At 38.1% G+C, this 12811-nt stretch overlaps 1 protein-coding gene across 1 annotated transcript in view; it reads left to right on the plus strand.

Moving 5' to 3' along the window:
- The window catches only part of PPAP2A (phosphatidic acid phosphatase type 2A), a gene marked incomplete at both ends in the record, with an annotated part of 21742 nt that overhangs the window by 3904 nt on the left and 5027 nt on the right, over positions 1 to 12811 (plus strand). Inside the window, one exon of the mRNA XM_010145175.1 lies at positions 532 to 812. Coding sequence (XP_010143477.1) covers positions 532 to 812 — 281 coding nt within the window. The remainder of the gene's footprint in view (positions 1 to 531; positions 813 to 12811) is intronic.

A 12811-nucleotide genomic window follows, 5' to 3' on the forward strand; every position in this document is an offset into this window, starting at 1 on the left:
TCCCTACACTTCTTAGCGTTTCTTTTATCGCCTAATGTTTTGATTTTCTGGAAGAATAGGGTATTTCTTTATTTAAATAACTTTCACATCCAGAGATGAAGTCTAGACCCTTCAGAGTAGACTCTGGCATCACAGAAAAACCTAACAACTTTATGATATGAAATGGAAGCATTTTCCTCAGCAGAAGTTTAGCTGAAGAAGACTCAATGTAAAATTAAATGTAATACTGGACAATGTGTTTCTAATTAGAGTCATACCAAATAATATGGATAAATGTTACTTTGAGATCACTTTGTTTTAATAAATATTCTGAAAATAATATGAAGTTCAATATGAAGCAGAGTTAAGTAAAAGTGTTTTTCCTTTTTGGGCATGGTTACTGCTGACTCTTGGAAAATTTAAATTTGCAGCTTAATGATTGTAAAAAATGAATTTCTGAAACTTCATGTCTGAGTATTAACAATAATAGAGTATTATCTTTATTTTTAAATGATTATCTTTCGTTAACTGTTGTCCTTATTTCTCTTTCAGATAATCCTAGGAGAGACTCTCTCTGTCTTTTATAATCATTTGCACTCAAATTCATTTGTCAGAAATAACTACATAGCCACTATTTACAAAGCCATTGGGACCTTCATTTTTGGAGCAGCTGCCAGCCAGTCATTGACAGACATTGCCAAGTACTCCATAGGCAGACTACGTCCTCACTTCCTTGCTGTGTGCCAGCCTGACTGGACAAGGATCAACTGCAGTCTAGGTTACATTGAGAACTTCTCTTGTCAAGGAGAGAAAGCAAAAATCAATGAGGGAAGGTGAGTCTGACTAACTTTGTATACTTGGTTGTGTCTGTTCCTTAACTTGGAGCGATGAGTTTGGTATCACTACTGCATTTTTTGTGCTTCTTGTAGAATAAATTTCTTGTAATGAATATTAAACTTTGAGCCCTGCCAAGACACTGGGATTTTTTTGCAGCGAGGTAACGGGGAAACAAATGGAACATCTGACGCATTGGACTTTTGTCACTGTGTTATAAGCACCAGTGTTTGAATATTCAAACTATTCAAAATATTAATATATTCAAAGTAATTTCTGGTATCAGAGCTGCTTGATCTCCCTGGAGGCTGAACTTTAGAGAAACTCCTTGCCATTCTTTTTCCAGAAGACCCATATACACTGTCTTGGCACTTTTTTCTGTGTGTGGTTTTTAAGTATATGTGCATAGGTTGTTTTGCTTGCTGTCCTCTGTGCTCATTTGCTCTTCTAGCATGTGCCCCCTGTGGATCTTCCAGTAGTATGCACAGCAGCCACAGGAAAATGTTGCATATTGATTTGGTGGGGCACCGGGTCCAGCTCCAAGTCATGCACAGCAGCTGTCTGAAGGTGTCAGGTGGTTTGTATTTGAATGTTGCTGGTAGTAGAGGAGCAAATGCATGACCATAGATAGGCAGGATAGCAGATAATCCTAAAATGAGCAGAACTTCATGCACGTAGCAAATAGGAAAATCGAAGTTTGAGAGATTAAAGTAGGAGTGTGCTTCATGTGCAGCTTTTTTTGTATTAAATTGTGCATAGAAGACTTTCATTTACTTATTCTAAGCTACTCTGGACAATTCTTGGATGGACTTGCCTTATCTGTGAGTAGCCTGTAGAGTGAGAACGTCCACTAGTAAGTTAACTTTTATCTCTGTTCTAGGAAATACATGATGTACTTCTGAAGACTTGTTATGGTCACTTTCTATTTTCTGTATGATTCAACTTCAGTTTGGAAAAAGACAGAGTAAACAAAGGTGGTTTTCCTGAAGTGTAGAAAACAAAGAATTTCTAAACAGCATGTCTGTCAGACTTGTAAATATTACTGCCTTTTCAAAGATCTGACTAGTAGAAATAATTGAATTGAAATTGAAATAAATTAATTGAAATAAAGTAGATGCTGCCTCCTCCAAGATAAAAAAGCATCTTAATATCTTGTCAGTTTTGCAACTTTTAGTGTGGTGAATTAGCAGAAGTAATTGCCAGAAACTAACTCTTTAGAGTTTAAAAGGAGAGAAAATAGTAACTTACAACACAACGGGGTGGGGGGTGGGGTGGGGGGTGTGAAATACAGATTTTGTCGAATATTACATTGTGGACGGGGTAAAATGTTTTGGGGTTTTGTTTGCTTCAACTCACTAGAAGTGGTATTTATTTTTATTATTTTGCTGTTGTGTGAAAGGGTACTTGTCTAAGTTTCAAATGGAATGAGTCTTTAAACAAAATTGCACGTCCTGAGGTGCTTTGTGAAACAGAATCGCATGGCTTTCAGCATGAAACTGTGGGGTCAGAATTGAACTTGGGCATATCTCCCGAGTCTTCACTTGAATTTCTTCATGATCCTAAAAATGCTTCTCAAATGTAAAGAGGAAAAAGGAGAAAATTTGAGTTGACTGTAATGACTAAATTGGTCCTGAAATTAAACTTTCTGGGTTTGGGGGATGCTGAAAAACGGTTAGCTTATCCTCAAACAACAAAAATCTGTTACCTTGTATGAGAATAACATGGGGAAACAATGGCATAGTGATTACTTTTCTTCTGTTTTTCCCTGTGCAATTAGTGCTTTGAAATCTCAGCCTTCCATATTGGAAGCAAGATTTGTGTATCATCTCTTAACTGAGCTGTTAGGTTTGTATTCCCAGCTACTGTTTTGTTCCTTTTTTCTGTTGTCCATGTTACTCCCTAGAGGATGATGTAAGAGGTCTCTCTCTTTTGGTCAAAGCTTGCCTTGAAGTGATGACTTCAGTATGCTTTTGCCTGTGGTGCTTCTGCTCTCGCCTGTGAGGCTTTTCCATGTACAGCAAGCTGTAAACAAAAATTAAGTTAGTGAGTGGTCAAAAAAGGGTAGAATGAAGTGGAGCATTGTCCTGCACAGATGGCTGTCATGGGTGCAGTAACCCAGTAAATCATTCCGGGTTTCCTATGGAAATGGAGCCCTTCATCTGAAAGGGTGGTTTCAATGGTCTTAGGTCATGGCCTTATGGTTAATAAGGCGCTAAGAGGAGGGTGTTTGGTTGCAGTGAGTTTTTTCAGCAAGTTGGAGGGTGTCAGTAGACTCTCAAATGGTAACCCAGGGGTGAAATTTCTTTATTGGGTGGACAAAATTATTGGTGACAAGCATAAGTTTAAGTTTTACCATCTAGCCGCATTTACATAAAATAAATATGCAGGTAGAAATACCAAGGAAGAATGAAGACAGGACATACAAAAATTATATGTTCGGAACTGAACATATTATTCCTCTGTAGTAATAGAACTTGAAGTTGTTTTTGAATATTTTCAGAGATTTATGCTCAGTTATACAGTCAAAAAGACAAATCTAATCTGTTTACTATTTCTTAATTCACAGCAGGAAAACAATTCTTCCAGTATAAAAATCCATTATGTGCTTCCACTATGCATATTGTACTGTTCGTTTTGTTCTCTCATCCCTTCTCACCATCTTATACTTAACAAAAGTATAAAATAGTTCAGGTACGCACCATCCCTGAGTGGATCAGAGCTCTTGGTCTGAAGTAAAGTTACTGAGTGGATGTTGAAGAGATGGATATAAGATGGAAGTCTCCAAAGGATGCTTCAGAAGTGGTACAGAAGACAGGCAATCACCAGTTGTTCCCATTTCCTCCTAATAGTAAAAATGGAAAGCAAAACATTTTAAGTAGTTTCTTAGTATTTTTTTCCCCACATGAAGATTAAGCAGATGAAGTAAGCTGCAGAACTCTTTGAAGTGCTGGGATGTTTAAGTTTATAGGTGTGTTCAAAAGCAAAACATTTATACAAACTTCCAGAAGAGTAAAACTAAGAAAACAACCTTACAACCTTCCTTTCTGGAAGCATGTAAGTTCTGGTTGGAGGCTGAGAGTGTTTGGGGCAAGCATCGTTGCATATTTCGTTCCGGGACTATTTTATGCAATTCTGATGTTGCAACTTGTTGCCTATTTACTGTATTATAACATGGGGGAAAGATAATGATTAGTCTTTATTGTTTATCAGTAACAGTAGTATTAGAATACATCTGTGTTTTATTATGAATATAAACTAATGGTTTTATGCTTGGTTGTTTAAATGAAAGTGCATGTGCGTTTTCAGTAAGGTTTTGCTTTGTAACCTGAGCTTGATAAGATAATTCTTGTTGACTTTAAGTATCTTGTTTGCTCTGTATCAGGCTGAAAACAGTCCTCTTCAGTTTTAAATAGCATAGGTTCTCCTTGGCAACTTTTATAGTGTGTTTGCACTTTCATTACTACTGGTGGTTAAACTAAGCTGAGGATCACAATCACAGCTGTTTGCTTAGTAAATCTCGTTTGTATTTCTTGAAAGATGCACCTAAGAGTTGGCATACGTTACTTGGAAGCATGTAGCACTTTTAGATGTCTAAAATATTATGGAAATCACTAGTTAGATTAGAATTGCTAGTTAAATTAGGTATTGCAATTAAACTGTGTAATGCTGTGTCTCTTTGTAAGACAGCCCTTTCTTCAGGAAGCCTTTGGCATTTAATTTAAGCTAGACACAGAAGCTTGATATGAGCTACTTCACGGCAGTTTTCTGTGGGTGAATGACTTATGGAGAACTGCATTCTCAAACTTCATGAAGGTGTTGCTAGGCTTGATGCCCACTACTTGTGTGTAGTGCTTTGTGGTATTCCATTTAAATAAGTACTAAGAGTGGTAACTCAGAGGGGCTTTACCAGTGGAAGTGGTTTAGAATATTGAAACTGCGGAGTTCTTAAAGGGCACAACACAATTGAGTAAGACACATATTCTTTAAATGAAGTTGCACTGGGCAGAAGGGCACAGAACTTCATATTATGTAGTTTCTTAACTGGGAGAGAGTGTCTTGTTTTAGACTTTTAGAAAAGTTTGATACACAAGCAAAGTTTAGTGTCTGTGGATGAAAGGCCATCAAAGCCAAGGGATCCCCTTGTCACTGGTGTTAGTGATTAGCCATGTCACTTTTAGTTTATCAGTATATACTTTAATTCTACTCGATTGCCTTTGAGGTACTTTCTTTACCATCCAGAAAGATAATGACTTGCTAAATGGCTGCTTTCTTTTTCAGACAAGCAAAATAGGGCTTAGTGTGCTAGGCTGTAATTCTGATCAAGTGGGGATGTGAGTGAGCAGTCTTCAAAGCTCTGATCTCTTCAGCTTTTGCAGCTCCAGATCTCGTTCAAGTTTTCTTTGTCTTTTGGTTTGATACTGCTTACGTTTTTCTCGCTTTGAGTGGGTTTGCAGTTCCTCAAAGAGGAATGCAAATTCCTCAAAGAGAAGTAGGCAGAGAGGACACTGAAAGGACAGATGATGACTTCTACTTTCCTTGTTTGTAGCTAAGGTGTACTTCTCGAATCTGTCTGGTCTGGACAGTCCATGGCAGATTGTTTATGCACTCTGTTTGTTAGCTTTCTTGCATTTGAAAGAGTTAATAGAAACCACAGATATTCAGTGGCAGGAATTATTATTTTACTGTTACTCTGGTGAATGTACTTTGCTGTAGTTGATGTTGTCTGTCTGAAATGAGTTTGTAAATAGTGGAGTGAATGTCTAAATCTCTAGTAGACTAGAAAAGTATAACGTTGTTAGTGTATCTTATAACTTGATTGACCTGGAAAAAATGTTTAGGCTTCTGGTAGGGGAAGAAAGGCAACTTTAAAAGCTATTGGTTTAGTTACGCTGAAATGTATTGTACTTCAGGACTCCAAGTTGGTGATGGGATGCCTTCCAAATGATTGGTTAAACTGTGTTAATAAATTGGGTGGTGATAACTAGTTGCTCTGAACTCAGTTTGGCAGTTAGGAGTTGCTAATTCTACCTTGATTGCCTTTGTGCAGATAAGGATTGGTAATCCCTAGGTTTTGGGATCTGGAATCCAGGACACACGCTTGATCAGGCCAGTCTGAACTTGGAAAAGGTCAATCTTAACTGTGTGTGCCGTATTAAGCAGAGTGAGCATTTCTTATTTCTTGTAAAATCCAATCTCAAACACAGTAAACGTGGCTTAAATAAAGATTTGGTGGCGGGTTTTTGGGGTTTTTTTTGAGGAGGATGGGAGCTTGGTAGTGGTGATAGGCTTTTTTCTCCAGTTTTATAAAACTCTTGCTACAAATAAGTAAAAACTAAAAACCAAACAGAACCCCAAGCCCCCTTAACAAAAATCACCCCAAAATAAAACTCCCCCAAAACAATAAGTAACCAAGCTTCTGGTATTGAAGAGTTGTGTGTTAACTGAAAGAACATTTCAATTAAAAGTCTTTTAATTCTCAAACAATGTAGCAGGTGCTATATACAGTTTATCCACAAAATGTTAAGAATAAATGTTGTAGCATGCAGTCTGCAGTGTTATTACTCAATGTCTGCTGAATGATTTCACAGATACAGTAAGATACTAGGCTGTAAATAAATAAGTTCTAGTTACTGCTGGTGCAAATGATGTCATCCTAGAACTTCAAAACTTTAAAGGACATTTCCTTAAATGTTCTGGTTTTAGAATCACTTCCTGCAGCAATAATGTAGGACAAAAGTAGGTTACTCAGTAAGGAATGTGAAACAAAACTGTTGCTGGTGCTATGTTGAACTTACAGCCTTTGAATGCAAAAGGCTTTTAATTATTGTGTTCTTCTTATCACATGTTCAGTGTACTTCTCGGTGTACAATCAGTGTACAAACCTGATTTGCTTCGTTGTACCATAGTGGTCACAAGGCTCAAACAAACTCATTGGGACCAATCAGTTTAGTGGATAAAAGTTTAAGAATCAGTTCAGATACGTGGCAGTTGAGGAACGAAGTTGTTCTTCAGAGCTTTGGATTAACATAAATCTGTATTTTTACTACTGTATTTCAGGATGAATATTATCCACAGATGATGGTGAAAACTATTTTTGAAAAACACTTTCTGAAAGTATGAAAACTTTTCAAAAAATGAACATGCTAGCTTCTCTTAAAAGCTAGTATTTTCTACCCTTTTGAGTATTCTTTAGAGATACCCTAAATTCTGAATCTCTTCTCTTCTGTAATTTTCATTGAACCTTCTCTTGCTGCTGAATTGATTTCTACACAGAACCCCCCTTATTGTTAATGTCCACATCATCTTGAAGACTGTGGAGACCTTGTAACAATGTCTAGCATGAATGGCTTAAATGCTTCTGGTATTTGGCTGGATGCTTAGGAAGTTTTTGTGTATATACAAAAACCTCTCTCCAGAGGTCCCCTCTGGAGGTCATGTAGTCCAGCCTCCAATTCAAAGCAGAGGTAACTATGGAGTTTTGACAAACCCCTGTGCATTCTGATTCATTCAAGACTCTGGAGCTGGAGATTCCACAGCTTGTTGGGAAAATCTATGCCTTCAGTCCTTCCTGCCCTCTTTTAACCATCACAGGGACCACCTGCCTTCTTAGTATGGCTTCTTAAAGATACCTAAACAGCTTCATCATGGCATTATCTGCTTTCTTCAGCACCACTGGATGCAAGCACATGGACTTGGTAGACCAGTCATGGTTGGAACTTCCCTGACTAGATAATACCTTTTCCAAAAAAATGTGCTACTAGGTGTGAAGACCCGGGAGGCTTAAAAGATCTTGTTAGAAAAATCTTCAAAATCTGAGGCAAAGAAAGTACCATGTACCTTTTAGCTTTTCTATTCCCCTTCTCACAGCATAGCTCACCCTGTTCAGTGGGCTCGTGTTATCCTTGTCTTTTGTTTTGCTGCTGACATACCACTTGAACACCTTCACTGCCCTTTGTATCCCTCTCAAGCTCCAGCCCTGGCCTTCCTAATTTCTACTCTGCATGCTTGGGAGATGCTTTACTACTTGTTCTTGGTAAGCAGTTTATTTCTACCTCTCGGGATTTTTTTTTATCCAAACTCAGTCAGATGTTGCTCACTGAATCAAGGTGGCCTCTTGTTATTCCTGCTTGTTTTCTTCCACACGGAGATGAAATGTCTTCTTGCTCTGAGGAGGCTGTCCATGAAATCCTGCCATCTCATGGCTATTGCAACCAAGGTGGTTGCTGACATGTCCAACTAGTTCATCTTTGCTTCTGAGTAACAGATTAGCAGAGAGACCTTTTCCTGTTAGACCTGTCCAGCAGAATGTCAAGAAAGCTGTTGAATTGCTTGCATCCTGCCATGTTGCCTTTCCAGCAGACTTTGAGGCAGCTGAATTTCCCTAGGAGAAGCCTTTCTAGATATGCCTAAGCTATTATGCTTCAAGTCTCTAGAAGTTCTAGTATGTATTTCAGTATCAGAGATGCCCAGACTAACTGGAACGCATCTTGGGGTTGGGGCCCCCCCTCTCATTTGTGTACAGCAATTACTTATGAAGCCTGAAAGGAAGACTTAGCAGTTCGACTTGAACCCTGACCTCCAAACATGTAACTGAGCTAACTCCTTGCTGAGCTTCTCTACTGACTTTGCATTTACTTTTTATGCATCTCCAGCTGTACGTTACGGTGAGTTAAAAGGAGAAGGATCAACATATGGTTTAATTTTTTGAACCCTTCAATTCACTAACTTTTACTCTGGAGCTTATTTATTGAGCGCTCATTTAAGGTGCAGATTTGGAGGTGTTCCAGTAAAACATCTACCACTGAGGTATTGTTGGCTTGCTTCTGATCTTCTGTTGAGACATAGCCATGAGGACTTTTTGTCTTGTTCGTATATAAAATCTAGATTTCATAAATGCCAGATGTGTCCCTTTGTGATGGAATTTTATTGTCCTTTTGGACTGCAATAGAAAAACATGGGTTGAATTTCAAATCTGGGTGATTGTTTGGTCCAGCTTTTATATTTACCAAAAAATACAAAAAGATTTAGAAGTCTTCACTGAATTCACTTCAAAACTTTTTCACACTTCTGAAATTGAAATACTGCCACTAGTTCCATAAAGAAGGTGGTTTTGATGTTGTACAAGAAGTTCAGGCTTTTATTTCTGAAGGCGGAGGGGACCGTATTCTTTAGAGCAAAAGAGTGCATATAGCAGACATCTCACTCCACGTTTTTCTTATGCTCTTTAAAGTGGAGAAAGCAGAGGCATTACACACATGTGGTAACATTCTCTAATCTTCAGATAAACCAAGCAACTTTTCTCATTCCAGGGATGTAAAATGCTTATTACCCTGCAGCTGCTGAGAGACATGGAATGACTGCAGATGCAAAGGCATAAGCATAACATGTTCTTAGTGATTAACACTGCAAAATTAGGAGTAGAAAGTAGGGGTTCAGATCTTTACCAGAGAAGGATGTGAGAATATAAGTCTAAACAGTCTTTTGATAGATTAGCTGTTTAAGCAAACAATTATTCAGAGCTTTAGAATCGAATTAGAACAAACCAGGTTTTTTATTGATTGTTCCCCAAATCCATGTTTTCCCTTTACAGGGCAGTTGAATATAAAGGAAAGGAAACAGCTGTGGTATGGGTAATCAGAAGATGTACTGGGTGCCATCATGTTCATTTAGGCCGCTAATTGCCCTCTTCTTGTCATGTTAAATTTGGTTGCAATGTGCTGTATTTGCAGATTTATCCTCCTGCTTTAACAAATTCCCATCAGCACACATTCTTATATGGTGTGGAATATTATTTTTCCCAGTGTGCAGTAGTCTTGGGTGTGTGCTAAAGGGTTCTTAATCTACCTGTTCAAGCTTCCTGAGTTTACTACAAATATTTCTTGGATGCAGTATTTATTGCATTTTAGCTGAGCAGTGCAAGTTTGTCATAATAATGCAATCACTGACTTCTGAATATTTTTGTTAGATATCACCTGGTGAGTGGGGAGATCCAAGAAGCTGTCCTTTCTGGTTTATTTGTCAGCTCAGTAAGCATATACACAAGTGAAACATTTGTTCCACATGGCTTAATATTTACCTCTTCAGGTTCAAGTCTAACTGCTTCAGAGGCACTCTGAGCAGTCTGAACTCTGTTAGACTCTAAAGCAGACTTGTGCAGCTAGCAGGGATGTGTATGTGGTGTGAAATACCTTCTCTGAAGTTGAGTTTAACTCTGGATAGTTGAAAGTCCTAATTTCAGTCTGTCATTTTGTTCCATTTGTGGTAACAGATAACACAGCTGTTACTTATAATTCTATTACTAATATGAAGTCATATTACAACTCATATGTCTAAAGGAAAAAACAGTTCCCCAATTCAGTTGGTGTATTGCTCCCATGCTCACTTGCACTCAAAACAAGCTGTATATATTCTGCCATTGCCAACTCGAAGTTTAGTCTTCAAAGAAATCATTAGGAAGTTAGAGCTGGCTGTTTTGACCTCGATAACCTGTTTCAACACAATTGCCAAGGTGGTGCCCTTCACCAGTCATTTGCCAGGAATTTTCCTTCAGCTTTGTGTAGAGCTCTTTCACAGGTTGTACTCATGCATGCCGGTGAGTGCAGTTAAATCACTCAGAGCAGTTCCCAGTAGCTAGGCACTCGTGCCAGACAGCTAACCTGTGTAATTTTGTTAAGAAGTTCAACTGAAGTTTAATAATGTCTGTGTACACCTTAAGACTGTAACTGTGTTTAAAAAAAAAAAAAACAAAAAAAACCCAAACAACAAAACTAAACTAAAACAACCCAACAACATAATTCAAACTTCATACGTTACTTCAATTTTAATGAATACTTTTGTTTTCCTCTGTTTCATTAGATAGCCTTTGCAGTTGGTTTGCTTTGGAGTTTTCTATACCTAAGCCAAGAGGCTGGGTACTTGCTTCAAGTTAACCCATGTCTATTAAACAATCTCTCCTGTCTTTCCCTCTCCCTGCCTTTCCGACTGTTTGTCAGTACTGGGAGTGTTTCTATGATGAAGCATTATTTTGCACTAAAATAACTTAGCTTGTGTGAATTGTTCCAACATTTTGTTTTGCAACTTCTTAAAGCTTTGTCAAAAAATCAAGCTGCACTTAATGATTCAATCATAACTAAATGGCTTACTTACCCAATCTGGCAGTTTCTAAGAGCTTCATGAATCAAATTTCTCTAAAGCTGCTACAGACTTATTAACTACATGTTTGCTAGGGGCGTACTAATATATTGTGTATAGCATTCTGATTATTTCTGTTTTGGAGCTTTTAACCTGTGAAATACTCTACAGTACTGAAATATATTCATTCTGGAGTTTTCATCAGAGGCTAATGTAGTAGTTTAAACTTCTGAAGAGATACGTGCAAATAAAAATGCCAAGGAGCTTGGATACCAAAGCAGTTAAAAGGGATGAATGGAAGGTAGCATATGTGTACTATTATTCATACGGTGCAACTTTTTTCCTAAACACTGCTTCTCACCCTTCTGTCATTACGTTTACTCAAGATGTCACATGGCTGATTTGGGAACATGTCCAGCGCTAATGAAATTACTCACCCAGTCTGAGAACTGAAGCTTAGTCAGGGTACGTACACATAATTTTACATGGAAGGTCTTTAGATATTTAAACTTCAGAAGCTTCTGGGTACAGTGGATGATGAAATGAGGGTGTACTTGATCTAGAGGAAAAAGAGCTGCTTTTGCAATAGAAATTACCTGACATTAGGGAGAACCAAATCTGAAAGGAGAACATGCTGTGACCAATTGAGATTCATTACTGCAGTGTGGATCATGTTTCTGATCTGGTATTTCCTTTGCCCAAATGCATATTGGCTTTTCTCGGGGGGTAATGGATAGCATTCATTTTCGTAACTGAAAATAACTATTCACCCTTTAACAGCTTTCAGTGAAAGCTGTGCTTGCAGTCTGTCTTATTTCAGTAGTTTGTCGTGCTTGAATTCTTTAGAAATCAAAACTCGTAATTTGTGTTCAGCACACCCTGAAAATTTTTTGGAAGCTAGCTGTGGCTAATCATGCAGGTAGTTGCATCTTCCCATTCTTGGCAGAATTTCACTGGTTTGCAAAGCCTATGACCAAGTTAATAGAAGAGAAAAATCTCTTAAGAGAAAACTTTGGACATGTGTATAACTGTGTACTGCTTAAACAGTACCATAGGAACCGAAATCCCCTTAGTGCTGGTGGTTCTCTTTTCCCCTTAGAAGAAAACAACAATCTGGGGTAAGAATTCGGCAGATTTGCCCCAAGCAATTTCTTAGAGGGAATAACAATCACATCCCTGATTTAACAGGGATTATCTTTTTTGTTCTCATTCCCTTTATGTAAAATGATGATAATACTCTTGTGAGTCAGAACAATATTATGTGGATAGCATATGCAGACATGGTTAATGGAACAGAAGCCTCTAATATGATGTATGTGAGAGCAAACTATTAGTCTGTAGAAATGTTGCTTTGAGTCCCCTTGCTGCTATTTTCAATTTTAGTCTTTCCTGACATGGGATTACTAGGAAAGAAGTAAGGAGAGTCCAGATTTCTAGTTTGCCTCCTCCAATAGAAAAGAAAAAATGTAGTGGAAAGTTTAACTTTGCTTTTATATGTTGAAACTGAGTGACAAAGCCAAAACGGGCAAAAGAAAATTTGCTTTGTAATGGTTTCGCAGTGTGCATGTGGAATGCCATTGCAGCATGCCAGTTGGTTGGACTTTGGCAAGTGGACTGTCGAGAGCTCAGAACATACATGTTTGTGTGTGGTACAAATGCCAAGAGTTGGTAACTTCTTGCTCCCTAAATAAAACTTTGAAATATTTGGAAGTTCAAGCTGCAGATTGACTGCTGCTCATTTGAAAAGGGGGAAAAAAAATAGGCGGTGAGATTTTTCCTTACTGGTTATCTTACAGTAAGGTTCACTCCGCTAGTAGCTGCTGGTACAAAACGCTCTTGAAAGGGGCAGAATAGCTAGGGAATTCGT

This window comes from Buceros rhinoceros, unplaced genomic scaffold (assembly GCF_000710305.1).
Source record: "Buceros rhinoceros silvestris isolate BGI_N320 unplaced genomic scaffold, ASM71030v1 scaffold33011, whole genome shotgun sequence".
In the NCBI taxonomy this organism is placed as follows: Eukaryota; Metazoa; Chordata; class Aves; order Bucerotiformes; family Bucerotidae; genus Buceros; species Buceros rhinoceros.